Source organism: Strigops habroptila, chromosome 2 (assembly GCF_004027225.2).
Source record: "Strigops habroptila isolate Jane chromosome 2, bStrHab1.2.pri, whole genome shotgun sequence".
Lineage (NCBI taxonomy): Eukaryota > Metazoa > Chordata > Aves > Psittaciformes > Psittacidae > Strigops > Strigops habroptila.
Window position 1 is genome coordinate 3,035,635 of NC_044278.2, and position 14,638 is coordinate 3,050,272.

Below are 14,638 nucleotides of genomic sequence, written 5' to 3' on the forward strand. Positions count from 1 at the left end.
AGCTTTGATTCCCTAAACACAGCAGCAGCAGAACAGAGGGACAGTAGTAAAAGCCTGAATATCATCTGACAAACAGGTCCTTGAAATAATTAAAAAAAAAAATATATTAAAACTCACAAACAGTGTATGCTTAAGTAAGTACCATCACTTTATACCTCAAGTTACTGTGCAAGAGCTTGAAAGATTGAACCATTCAACACCACTTCTGGTTTCTTAACTAGGTAGTGACAGCTTCAGAACCTTGGCAGCTGCTGGGCCAATATGATCCTTCACCAAAATGATTAAATTCTACCTTGCCTTTCAATTTGTTATCTCCATTAAAATTTAGGGAGAGCAGGGGGGAAATCAAAATACTTTAGGCACTTTTAAGTCCCCCAAAAGGGGCTTTCTAGTTCCCCCAAATAGGTCTCACCCTATTTTGACATATTCTGCAGCCTAATGCAGTGAAGTGAGTGAAACAGTAAGAACTTTTTCCCACCCAAGCTCTTTAAGCATGTGGTCTACCCATACGTTCCTTTGCATGTTCCTATCATTCACAGAAAGAGACAACACAGAACATAGAAGAGCAGCCTTGTTCATACCTGTCCGAGTCTACCCTACTTTGAAATGGGTCTTCTCTTACCTGATGAAGGTGCCCAAGGAAGGCCTGGGCCTGGGCTGTAGAGATTGCTCCTCCGACAGGCACAGGCTGCTTTTGAAAGTCCAGGCCATTCGTTTGCGTGCCTGGAGAATGAGAGATAAGAACTATTAGTTATTATTTTTATGCAATAAGATTTCATATTCCTAAGTCTCCTGCTATTCTCTCAACACTACGTAGCAGAAAAGTGCTCTGAGAGTAACAAGAATTGAAGTTTTTCACTGAAAAGGGAATGGGGGTGAGAAAGCAGTGTCACTTCCAGGCTTCAGTAATATAGCATGTGTCAGCTGAATTAAACCAACGTTGTATTTTCCTTAGCTTCTATCACCCATGTACACTATTACCCCACCATTCTCTGCCATGGTTTGAGAATCAAATGGGTGCATGCTGCTAAGGTTAAACTGCATTTACATTCTCCATGTGCTTTCTATCTAGCAGCTGAAGACTATCTTCAAGTTCAGAAAGTGGCAAGAACAAGGTTCTCATAAAAATCACCTTTCATTAAAGACAGTTAAAATAATTCTTGCTGAAAACAGAAGTACCATGTACACGTAGCAGTTATAGGCCATGGTTTTGCTCTTGATAAAAAATACCTCCACATTTCCACGAATATTTGTGCAGAGCTCTCATAACAAAACTGCTTGGGCTTGCTTTGCTCACACTAATTTTCACATAACTAAAACCTGATTATTTTCCTATATTATTGTTGGTCTTCTTCCTAAACAACTCAGAAGACATGAAAAGCCCCAAACTATCCCCAAATAATCTGGTTGTGAGAAGAACTGGAGCAGGGGTGGGATGTGGGACAGAGACAGGCTGGGACATTTTTCCACAAGAAACTAACACAGATATCTCTTCTGCCAAGAGGGACTATAACTACAAACTTTTAAGAACCATTCTGTGGAGAGGTGATAAAATCAACGTTAGGAATTACCAACAACTGGGTTTGCATGGTGGGCATTACTGCTTAGAGCAGCTAAAAGGAAGGCAGACTCAGTGTCTGCAATTTCTAGAACAGATGATGCAATCTTAAAAATTGTGTGACTGAAATAAAGTAAAGCCAGCTTTAGACTTGCGTGTTTACTCTTGATGACAGTCAGATTTTGGTCAGTGCCTATGGACAGGTGTTCAGCTGACTCCTATGACATCATCTACATTTTTTGTCATAAAAATTAACTTTATCTACTAAGCAAGAGAGAGTCAGAGTTGTTAAACAACAACAGGGGTTCACTACTCCTTAGAAACATCTGCAAAAGCAAGCAGGCCTAAAATCTGATCAGCGAAACACACTATTGAGTATTTTACATTGCTCTTTTGACCTACAAACGGCTTGCACAGATAAAATTTCCAAAGACAGAGTCACTGTTCAATTAAATAATGACACAAGCTTTCTAGCACCTGTGTAACGCAAACCTAAGGTGGCCCTTTGATGCATGTCTGGTGAAGGTGCTGTGGGAGAAAAGTTGGTCTATTCTCAAGTTTTTAATTCTGTGCTTTGGGCCAGGGCTTACAGACTTAAGAGACGCACGTGCAGACAAAGATCTACAGACATGCTAAACGTATTTAAAATAAAAAACTTTAAAGTACGTAACATTATTTTGCTTAATGAGTCTAAACTTCCAATCCAAAGTGAAAAGGACTAGCACTGGCCTGAACTGATCTTGAATGAATGCAACTTGGTTGCATTTCTCAAAAATAAGTTGAATAAGAAGGTCTGCTGGCAAGAGCTGTAACAACATTTTTATAAGAGCAAGCAGTGATAGGATGAGGGCTTTAAACCAGATGAGAGTAGATTTAGATTAGATATTAAGAAGTTCTTCCCTGTGAGGGTGCTGAGGCGCTGGTGCAGGGTGCCCAGAGAAGCTGTGGCTGCCCCATCCCTGGCAGTGTTCAAGGCCAGGTTGGACACAGGGGCTTGGAGCAACCTGCTCTAGTGGAAGGTGCGCCTGGCCCATGGCGGGAGGGTTGGAACTGGATTCTTTCCAACCCATTCTATGATTCTATGATAATCTCATCTATTTTCATTTTTTCCAGTAAACTGCAGAATTATCTCAATGCAGAAGGTCAAAGGGAGTGGGAAAATGCTTGGGTAAATATATATAAGTAGTTCCTGACAAACAGCTACTATAATTCAAAGGAAACAATCCACCACCTTCTCATTTAAGCAGATGCTTTGAATCAATTTTCAATCTACGGGCAGGGACCTCCAAGCAGGAAAAAAAATACAGATAAGAAGACTTACTCTAAGGCAGATATTCCTCATTTCAATTGGAAACTTGCAGGGTTCAAAAATATTATTCATATCTGAGAAGACTAGCTGGAAGCCTCACCTTAAATAAATAAATAGGTGAAGCCGCTCTAGTGAACTGTCTTCTAAGAAGAGGCTTAAATCACAATACTGTAATTAAAAGAGCACTGTTATGCATGTGTACAGAAATAATGCTCCAGTTAAGCACTTCTGCTGACTCTTAACATGGAAATTTAAACAAGCCTCCTAGGGTTAACAGCTTTGAACAAAGCAACTTCCAAGACTGAACTTAAAACCTCCATGGGTCCCAAAAACCAGTTTTGACAGGTATGAGGGAAAACAATGTTTTCTTTAAATTCAACCTTGAAGGACTCCAACTCCCTCTCCCCATGACTCCTAAAACCAAAATCGGAGAAAAAACCTAAACCAAACCACCAATCCACACTGCTCACTCTCTGTCCTACTTGCATCTTAAGCTTTCTTCAGTATTTGGAAGTACAGTAAGTATCCCTTCTCTTTCGGATGCAGCCTTAGTTTCATAAGGAATGGTACCCAGGTTGCTTGCACTTATCACAGGATGCTTATGCCTTTTGAAGACCAGCAAGGAAAATGAACTCTGAATCCAGCACGAGAGGCCTTGCTCTTAAGATGCTCATAAGGATGTGACACCACCTCTCTGGAATCCAAGAAATCTGATCAGAACACTGGAAAATGGGAGCTGTCAGAAGCAGGTCAGCACATTGTAAGGACATGAAAGGACCAGAACGCCACTTCTGCTCAAGATAAGGAGTTAAGTGCAAATAGCCATGGTGATAAACAGACATGGCAGATGCAATCACAAGTATTGTGATTTTAACAATCCCAAGTATTTATATCTTATCCACCTCCATCCCAGCTCCCACAACTGCTAGAGCTGATCTAACACCTTACCAACACCAAAAAAAAAAAAAGCCAGGAGTGGGAATTCTATCGTTTTTCTTGGATCCAACTACATCGTCCCTGTCCTGCCTCTCCTCGTAGTTCACAGACACAGCAGTAAGACAATTCACTTTTCTAAACTGAGTAGAAAACTATCCATGTGAACTGTTTCTTTTTTCTTTTGGCCAAGTTAGTTTTCTGCCAGTGGTGTGAGATAACTTGCCTTAGGGCCCAGCCAGCAGCAGATAATGCAAAGCAGGGGAGGTGAGAGATGTGTTTAGTAGGGAAATGAGCCTCCCCTAACCCAGTTGTTAAGACTGAATCACGCTATAGGATGAAATTTCAACCCTTATAGCCCAAGTCCAACGCAACTTAAGCACGACTAAATTCTGCCATAAATTCAGCCATCTGGTTAGCTACTTCATGCAGTTGGTTTGGATGAAACCAATATTAAGTGCAATTAATTTTCAGCCAAATCAAATCTCTGAACCATCTCATTCAGTGCCACTCCAGGAAAAGGAACAGAATACTAAGTAAGTACCAGGACACCCTGAATGTGGATTAGTTTATGGTTGCTTAAAATTGTACCTGCAGAGGATAAAGGCATGACAAAGTAAAATTGCACCTGCGGTCAACAGAACAACATACTCTTAAATCATCATAATCATCAGACTTCAGTCAGAGCTCACAAATTGCATAAGAAGAGTGAGGAAGTGCAGGTCTGGGGAGATGTGGAGTAAGGTGCAAGAAAGGACTCGGGAAGGGAAGGCAAACAAGGAGAAGGAAGATTTCAGAACTATCTTGAGCGGGTATCTGCACAGTGCTCTAGGAGACATCTTCCAGCACCAGCAGTACATTTCCTCTCCCTACATGGATTGAGAGAGAAGTTGCTGATTCCTTGTCCACATTACTAAGAAGTTTAGCATTAATATTTGCTCCAAATTTTCGCAGCTGAAGAATATTTCATGGCTCCTCTCCAACACCGCTATAAAGTTTCTTTATATGGAAACTGGAAAATCAATCTCTGGAAATGGAGCAATGCAAACAAGAATCCTTAGAATCCTTCCAAATACTACACTTACACTATTATTTTACTGCTATGTCAATGCATGTCCTAATACTGCAGTTACCACAGACATTATAACCTTGGCTTTCATAGTACTGCATTCACACAGCTTTCAAATACAGAATATGCATTGAACAAACAAATAAAAAGGGTTGAGTTGTTTTGGAAAATTTTATGCTGCAACCTACAGAAAGGAAACCAAAAGGGCTATCCGTTTACTGTAAGACGCACTATGTACTTCTCTTTTTTTCCAGTAGATATTAAACAGACTGTCCAGCCACAACTGAAGGTTGGAAAAGATTTGCGTAATTCTGCAACACCGAACACTGGTTGATCAATTCATGTTCTTGTGAAAGCAGCCATCCAACAACTCTTGTACTCACAAAGACTTTTGTTGTTGTTTTTAATGCATATGAAATATGGAGTTGCTTTTGCAGATGTTTAAAAGGGGAGCCCCGTTAGCACAGAAATTTTAAAGTTAAAATCTGTTTCAGGCATTTTATTGTAACCAGTGTATTCAGGGGATTGTACTATGTTCCCTAAGTAGTCAGAGTCAGAAACACAAAACCCTGATCTGTTGGCTTCCATGAAACTCAGCTGTTAGCTGAGAGAACTACTGATGTTAAGTCATCTTTACCAGTGGCAACTGTATTTATTTTTTTCCCGGAGAAGACTAGCTCTGCCAAATGTAAATTCCATGCCCTACAGTAATTTCTCCTCAAATTTTCAAGTTGCATGAGCTTAGTACAGTTTAAAACAGAAATGATCCAAACAAACATCCACTGAGGTTTAAAAGATAGCCTAGTAGTTCTTACACAGCAGACCCACGTGATTTACAAATGTCACTGGAAAATAGACAGTTACAGGAAGTTACAAAAACAAGAACTCTGAGTGTTAATAAAAACACTCTTCATGCATTTTGCTTCAGAGCTCCCCGGCCAATCAATGGCACTTCCAGCTCCTTAGCATCCAAGCTGAAAGCTGACTTCTTTTCACTAAGTAAGCACAGAGCCCAGAACCATAATCTAAGTACCCCGATCAGAAGCCTAAGATTACATTCCATGAGTATTCCTCTCAGGGAACACTCACATCTGCCAGTTGACTAATGCAACCGATGCTGGAGCCCCCCAAAAATGTCACAAATGCCATTAGTCATTACTGCCAGTGTTTTATGAGCACTGTATTTTAAAAAACACCCACCCTAAGACTGAGCACAAAACAAAGGGTCCTCAAAAATTCTACATGATTTTAGATTGCATTATTTAAAAAGTCAGGAAACAAAACTGAAAGGAATGTCCAGAAACATTTAAATTGTAGAAGCAATGTTTGCAAAAGGTCCAAACACCAGTAAGAGTCAAACTTTCGTCATAACTAACCTGACTTTTAGACTATAAAAAAATAAACACATTGTATCCCCTTCTGTAATGAAAGCACCTACATGCAGCTTTGCAATGCATCGATTTTTTTATCACACTGATAAGTATTTGCCTAGGAGAGCAGAGCCAGGGTTCTGCTGAAGCAGATGCAATACTTCTGTGATAATGGACTACAGCTTTGAATAAACCAAGTCCTCCTCTTTAACGGCTCAGTTCAGGTGAAACTGCTAAAGCTGTGCTTCAGGAAGTCCATTGGGAATACACTCCGGAAAATGCATACGCAGGGAACTGTAGGCACACAGAGCAGGAAGTCTGAATTTGTCAGAAGTTTACACACACCATCCAGCTACAAGGATTCTATAGGGATATTTAAAGCCATTGTTCTCTTGATGCTGTTTATGATTATGAAATATTTACAGCCCATGTTTTTTGAAGTAATGTTTTATATCACCCTAAACCAGTATTAGAACTAGAATAAATCATTTTTGTACGTAAAAAGAATTTATCTCTCTCCTATTACAAATACATCAGAAATTATCAAAACTGAGATGCCAGTAACAAAACACACATTAATAAGCAAGCAGAATTCCTACTGACTGCCCCCATGCACTGGCAGAAAACATCCAGCCTCTCGGATCAGTACTGGGAATGTTCAGTCACTCTTATCTGTATTAAAGCATTGCACAAAGAATGAGGAGACAGCAGCATAAAATAATTGTTCATTTCATCACAACTCCAGAGTTTCATTTTAAACTCTGATGACTGAGCCAAGAGGAGGAAAAATAATTTTCCTCATACAAGGTAACTAGCCTTCTCTCAAAGCAACAAGTTCCTTTGCATTAAAATTTTCTCTTCCCAAATGCTATTCTGACCTCAGAGAAGATTCTGACTTAGTTAAACTATTTGCTTTCCACTCAGAACTGTCATTTCTCTTGTTTCCAAAATGAACATTAAATTACCTCCAGAAAGGAATTAACGCCTGAGATAGCATGATGGAGTTTTAGTGGCTTAACAAGCTTCTTCAATGACTTCAAACTTGGCCACATCTTAACGATGTGCTAAGAGGCACATTGGCCCTGACACAAAGACTGTTCTTTCCCAGCCAAATTTCAAGGTTCTGTTTTAACACATGGAAAAATGACAGGAAAGATGGCTCCTTTTTTTGATGTTGAGAAATGATGCTTTCTCCCTTTGCCTTGTTCTTAAGAACTGTTTTGAGAGCTTAAATGAAATCTAAAATGGAAATAAGATCAGCCAGTGGCCCGCATCTGCCAGGGAAAATTTCAACCACACATAAATGGTCAAGTTAGAGGTGCTGAAGATGTGTTCTGCCAGGAAAATAAATGAGACTACTTATGGAGAGCTAGTGCCACCATACCTTCCACAGTATCAGAAACATCACAGAGAGGAAATGGGGAAGGGGAATCATACACAAAGGGTGGGTAGTGCTCTGTTACAGCAGGTGTGAAAAAAGCCCTGCATACAGTAGAGTTATTGACAAGACAAAAGTGTTCCCAAGTCTCTGTGGGCCCTAGGTGTGGGGTTTGGTTTGGTGTGATTCCTATAAACTGGCAAAGAAAATTTGCTTTTAATATCCACTCAATTCCACCAGCAAATACCTGTGCACCAATTCATCATTTCTTACCTGTATTCCCATCCCCACTCTCCATCGATGTTTTACTGGTTTCTGACGGATTGTTCATTCTTGAGTCTGCATTAAAACAGAGATAAAGATAAACTAATAGAGGGAAAAGTAAAAAAAAGAAAAAAAAATCATCTATTCATACCTTTATGTCCAAGGAAGTACAGAACATCAGAAATGTTATATGTACTTTACCCTAATTCAGATTATAACACAAAAAGAATGATCAGAAGCAGAACACAATACTGAATCTTCCAGATAAATAGTGTTTCAAAATTTAGTATGTCATTATTCCCACATGTGAAAACATGGTGTTCAGGGAATAAATGACAGCATGCTAGAGGGCAAAGATAGGTAGAAACCGAATTTTCAATACAATGAAAGTCACAGAAGCAAAAAGGAGGGAGGAAAAAAAAAAGGAAGGAACAATGACTATATCAAGATTCAAAAACATTAAGTCTGACCACCATGGCCTGCATTATTCTTGTGTTGTCCCTGTCATTCCTCCCCCCTTCTCCCCAGCCAGGAGAGAAAGGAAATTCAGTCATTTTAATTAAATAGATGCCATTTTTCTAATACTGCGTTTTCATTTTACAGGAATGCCTGTAAAATCACTGCTATTAAGTGATTTTATATTTCCTATATATTCACGCAAAGCCATACAAATATAAAACAATTCTCCTTCCTTCTCCCTCTGGATGAAACCTATTGAAAAGTCTGCTCTTGGTTTCAGCTTGTCAGCTGCACATAGTGCAATGCAGAGGGCCTCTCCAGATGGCAGACAGAGAATATAGTTCCCTTATACAGGAATCTATACAGATGTTCTGTGTACAGCATCAAGTCTCCATCTTATTACCTCCTCTCATCTTGCTACTGACCTCCGTGTGCCACATTATCACAAACAAAAACTACAAAAAGAATCTCAAGACAGTTCATAAAATGAAGCGTAAGCAAATCCTTAAGTGTATTCTTCCATTCCCACAACCAGTTAAATGCAACTCCAATGAATGCTTTACTCAGGATATTCTCTTGCTAGGTGCTTAAAAGGTTACCTCTGTCATGTACTTTCATCAAAGCAGCGATTACCAAAATATCAACGGGCTGAAGAATACAGTAACAGCATCAACTGCTGCATCTTTCCCTGAGGTATTTCCAAGAATGCTCAGACACTTCTCTGCTTGGCAGTCTGTGAGACTTGGAAATGAGAAGCCAGACTGCTGCCGTATACTGTCACCTGCTACTGCCCAGAGAGGCCAGTGCCACCTCCAGGCTGATGGAACCAGGGGTGACAGCAGCAGAGGAACACAAGCACCAGCCCGGAGGAACGAAGCACGTGCACGGGGCCTGAATGAAAACAGGAGTCAAGATGAAGCCTCGCTGGGAGTGTGGGGTGGGAAGAGGAGGGAACTAATTACAAATGCAGCATGTGTGAGAGAAAAGATAAGAGACATCCAACTTGGAAAAACTCCAATAGGCAGTTAGGAAATACAAGTTAAGAAATGTCAATATTTTTAAAACTAATGTAAACTTCCACATAAACAACTGCTGCAGTTGAATGCAGAATGTTCCTATGCCTAAATCTTTCAAAAGTCAGCCACACGTAAGAGAGATCTGAACTATCAACGTTTCTCTTAGTATAAAGGCAAACGTGTTAAACTGATTTTGGAAAGGGGAAATGAGTGAGAAGATACTTTCCAGCTCAGCACTGCTGGCCCAAACTTCAGCAAAAAGCTTTTTCACAACCTCTGCTTAGCAGATTCAAGCTACAAGTTCACAGTCTTGAAAGACAGAGCTCTGCTAATGTTGGAGATACAGAACCTATTGCTTCCGAGATCCTTATTTTGTTATTTTCCACATTTAGATAGCATGATCCACAACCTAGAAACAGAACATGGGTTCCACTGACTGCACAGAAACGTTTGTTGTTGATGTGCCCATTCATGCTGATAGATCTGTGTTTAAAACATACAAAGTATGTTTCTATCTAGAAGTTGCATGTGCCTTAAATTGCGTTTATTGTTGTGGCAACAGCACATTTATTTAAAGTGATTACAGGCAACATTCATTTGATAAACAGCATTAGTTCATTCCTTGACCCACAGCTGGCTACTGAAATCAGTTTAGGTTCAGAGAACACTGAATGGGAGAGTTCCCTTTAGACACAAAGGGTCCTCATCCAACAGGAATGAATATGAGCAAAGAGGGCTTAGAAGGCCAGTATATTTGGTTGTGGAAACTGGGTTAACTCATGGGGCTATTAGATATAGGATGTATTTTTTAAACCCAGAGCATAAGGTTAGCCTGAACTCCTGACAGCACTGACCACAAAAAGGAAGAGCACAGCCTGAGAAGGTCATCTCTCAATAACACGGGATCCATGCAGCAAACCACTTCAGAAAGCTCTTGCAAGAAAAACAACACAGGACCTCCTGTACTAGTTTCTTACAGAAATTAAAGCATTGGAACCACCATGCAGGATGCTAATGGTGAACAAACTAAACCCGGAAGGGGACACAACTGTCCTGTGCACAGAACTCCAAACAACATCGTGACTATTCTCTCTGTATGAGGAGGCTCCCACAACAAACTTTCCTGCAAGACCATCAAGTTTGCTCAAGGACAAAATTATAACTGTACAGACCTCTTTTCATAAATGAACCAAGACATGTTTTTCTGTCAGGCTATGCCGCAAATTAAATCCTTTTAAAAAAGGTTTTCAGTGTTTCCTAGTATCAGACATACACATGAAGTTTACCCAACTACCAAAAGCATGTCTAAATGAAGAATATTTTACTGTAAAGGTTCATTTCTAACAAAGACCTCGAACATTGCTATTGCAAAAAAGCAGCAAGTTGAGTGAAGAAACATCAGGTTCAAATGAAGGATAGCATCCATTATTTCACCAGCTGACTATGTCTTGTTCAATCTGTGGGCCTTCTGCATGTAAAGCACCAAGAACAATGCAGCCATTTCCATTGCAAATGGTATGGCATACATCTGAAGCACAAAACTGCTACCAGCAAAACAGACATATATCCGCAGGATACTAAACTTATGGATTCATTACACGTCAAATAAAAAGATTATTTGGTTACATACACTCATACAATTTCTGCTTTAGAGTTAAAAGAATAACAAATGAAGTGGGCTAATAAATCCAAACCATAATGCCCTCACCTTTTCTTTTCCCTTTAGATTTTACTCAGGTTTTAAATAAAGGCCCTGGGCTACAACTTCTGCCAAAATTATCTAAAAACAAACTCCACAGAAGGAAGGATTGAAAGCAGCAGGTGCATGATTGAAATCAAACTCTCAGGAGTGAATACATTGAGTGCTGCTACTCTGCTAGTGGGGCTGAGGGCATCGCGAGGCAGTGCTGTGCCAAGCTTTCACACACCCCCAGTAACACTGCAAAAGGTATTCAGAAGAAAGACACAGCAGACACTGGGCCAACCTGGAGTATGAGGGACTATACATAGCTAGCAAAACACAGAAAGTCTTAATGTGGAATATGTCATTAACTTTTTCCTTTCGCCCATTAAAGTGAAACTGCCCAATACTCCATCAGCACCAGCAAAAATGATTCATTGATGTGTATGGAAAAAAACAGCCAAAGTTCAATGTGAGTGAAAACATGCCACGAATTCTTTCAAAATTCGTTTTCAAAAAAACACTTCATATTCAGAAACAAGTATTCAGATGTCTGCTTCAAAATTTAGCATCCAAAAATATATTCTTTTACTTTGGTATATAAGTTACTACATGAACTTATAAAATGGAATCAAAATAATAACAAAAAAATCTACACATTGAGCTTTGGGGAAAGAGCCTTGAAAAGAAATAAAATCTATTGTCAAATTAGGATGATCTGTTATCAGAAATAACTTTAAAAGACATGAAGAGGAAATTATGGCTTGTCTGTTCTGCAGTGCTGATGGAATCTCAGTGCAGGAAATACATTATCCCAGTAACCTTAGGCTTAGCTTGCAACGGTATCAATGGCAACCACCGTGCACTCCACCTTGTTTTCTATTACGCATGAAGAACCTTGCTATTACATTAGAAATACACACACATAATATACATTCTGCTGGGGAATGGCTCAATACAGCTACTAAATTCTTTGAGACTGGGAGACTCTCTCATTTATTTTAATGCTTTAGAATTCATAACACAGATCTGCAAGTCAAGTCCGATGTTTGTTAGAAGCCAAATGCTTCTCAGATTGAAATCCTAAAAGCAAAAGGTCTGTATTAATATCATCCAAGCCTAGCAGCAAATCTCTCTAGTGTAGAGGAAACGAATTCTCCTGGAGTGAGGGAAAGAAGGAAAAAAAACCCCAAACAACCAGACCATGTATTTCCCTGGTACAGATCTATCCATCTGTCTATCTACCAGGCAGCTACTTGCTGCCGATTCACTGGTGAGCTTCAGCCTTACAAATACTTCCTCTCACCTCTGCATATGCAATTAAGCCTCTATGCATAGTCAACCTCACAGCCCCTATGTCCATATTAAACGCTCGTAAGAAAGAGCTGAGCTGGTACCCACCTAGAACGTAGTCGCTGCAGTCCAGCATTGCTGTGGTATCCTCTACAGGTTCAGATAGTCCAAGGAAAGGGAGAATGGCAATTTCTATCAAATCTACACTACTGCTCTCGACCGAACACGAAAGGGAGTGGGGAGGTGGGGGAAGAAATACAACTTCAGTTACACCATAGCAATCTTCAACTGAACAGGGAAACTTCAGTTGCTCTGTGGAGTTTTAGTCTCTCCTACTAGCTGTGTCTGACATTGTCAAGGCGACTGAAGCGTGAAAAGTTCCCCTTTTTGTAATAAAATAGAAACAAAGATTGCAGCTGGCAGTTTCCATAATGAAGCTTAATCAGTATGCGCCTGATTAGGGCCTTATGCAAATCTCCTCTCGTTAGCACAGCAGCCAGCACTTTGAAGTCCATGAACAATTCATTTGCAGAGTACACTGAAAGCGCTCCCTGCATAATTTAAATCACGGTATAAATATTTATCAGCTCATTTGCATATTAATTGGCAGTGCATGAAGGGAAAAATTATCTCCCGAGCGCCAGCATAATAATTAGGGAACAAAATGAATTTTCTTCCAATGACTTGGCTTCTCAGCCCTAGCTCAAGCACGGTACCACAGGGGAGCAGGGAGGGGAAGAGACAGAGTTCTGTTCAAATGCCACTGAAATGACACGTACAAATTAGAAACAACTCTACAGACTTAAGCACCTTTAATCTTATTCCTGCTGGCAACAATAACTTCAGTAATAAAGGGGATTTGGAAAAAGCTTTCTACACAATCCAAATAATCCACGAAAACAATTAGCAAGGTAGAAGCTGAACACAAAGCTGTCAAACCGGTGCTTGCACATCTGCGTGGAGTTTTCCACCTCCAAACACGAACTGTCACAGGAAGGTCCCGGGCAGGAAAGAGAGTACCACCAGGGCAAGGAAGCGGCATGATTCCCTTTAAATGGCTGAAGAGCTTGGTGATTCATTATCGGGTAATCCCTTTGCCACGGCCAGCTTAACAGCAGTGGATATGTCAAGTATTGTGTAACATTTGACACCCACTAATCTATCCCGAGTGAAATCAAAATAGATTTACTCTTTTGCTTTCCAATGACTTCCAAGGAAAAACAAAAAACTAATACTAATCCCTTCCACAAACGTACACAATATAGCTAAACAAAGCTTAGTGCGGAGCTCTGGGCATTGAAAGGGGCACTTTACAGCCAGGTTACATCTCCGAACCACTCAGTGATAACCAGAACATGCTTGCAGCCGTCACCACAAGGTACGCTGAAGGACCAGAGAACTGGGAAAAGGCTTTGGTCTGTGGCGGAATCAATCTTCTTTTCCAAAAGTGCTCCACAGAACTAGGTGTACTATATGAGGCTGGATTAAGCCATTTCAAATCATTTGTTTAGCACACAAATACCAAGATATATAATGCAAGAGCATTTAGAAAAAAATTCAAGTGTAATGTGGACATCACGACATTTAATATTTCACATTCTGATCAGGAAAAGATAATGTGATGATGCAGGTGACTATAGGCTTGAGCCACTCGCTTCCAGATGTTAATGTGAATTTAAAGAGGAAGGGGGGTTTTCTTAAAAAAAAAAAAAAAAAAAAAAAAAAAAAAGAAAAAAAACTATCTCTACTTTTCTTCTCATTTCTGAAGTGAATTCAAGCACCACCTCTCCAAACAAGAGGGAGCAAGAGAAAAGCGACTTCTCAATCATTCAGTACTGACTGGAATTTATTTCCACGCTTGACCTCTTCTTCTGTTTGGGTTCATATCTCTACTTAACACAAGATGTTCCCTGCTATATATTTAGCATGAGTGAGCTACACTTGCAAAAGATTGCAAGAAGGGAAGGTGATCCCAACTGCAGGGAAACAACTGCGTGTGCTGAATAGGTTTTCCTAATACTTGTTTAAAACTTGGTTTTCTACTCATTCACGTGTCCCATTGAGAACTCTGAGGTACATCTCCATGGTTCGCAGACCCTTCAGTAAACGTCACTCTTTCATACATGCTGCTGGAGTGCACTGGGAGATAATCCGCTTGCTTCATCAGAAGAGTCTGGACACAAATGCTGTAACAAGCCAAGCACTTCACAAAGCAAGTGCCAGTTTAATAGTGGCTGAGCGGAGGCAGCCAGAGGCATAGTAAGAGGACAGCAGTGTTATCTTTGGGATCCCTTTCAAATGAGAGCCT

At 40.1% G+C, this 14,638-nt stretch overlaps 1 protein-coding gene across 6 annotated transcripts in view; it reads right to left on the reverse strand.

Annotated features, from left to right (window-relative positions):
• The window catches only part of POU2F1 (POU class 2 homeobox 1), a 118,930-nt gene that overhangs the window by 47,659 nt on the left and 56,633 nt on the right, over positions 1-14,638 (reverse strand). For 4 of the 6 annotated variants that reach the window (XM_030471791.1, XM_030471790.1, XM_030471786.1 and 1 more), the window contains exons 2-3: positions 7,891-7,956; positions 623-723 (exon numbers count right to left, since the gene is read on the reverse strand). In XM_030471791.1, the coding sequence (XP_030327651.1) occupies positions 623-723; positions 7,891-7,956 (167 nt within the window). Of the gene's footprint in view, positions 1-622; positions 724-7,890; positions 7,957-12,438; positions 13,539-14,638 lie in introns of those variants that run through there. The other 2 variants (XM_030471788.1, XM_030471787.1) reach the window with 1 other exon arrangement.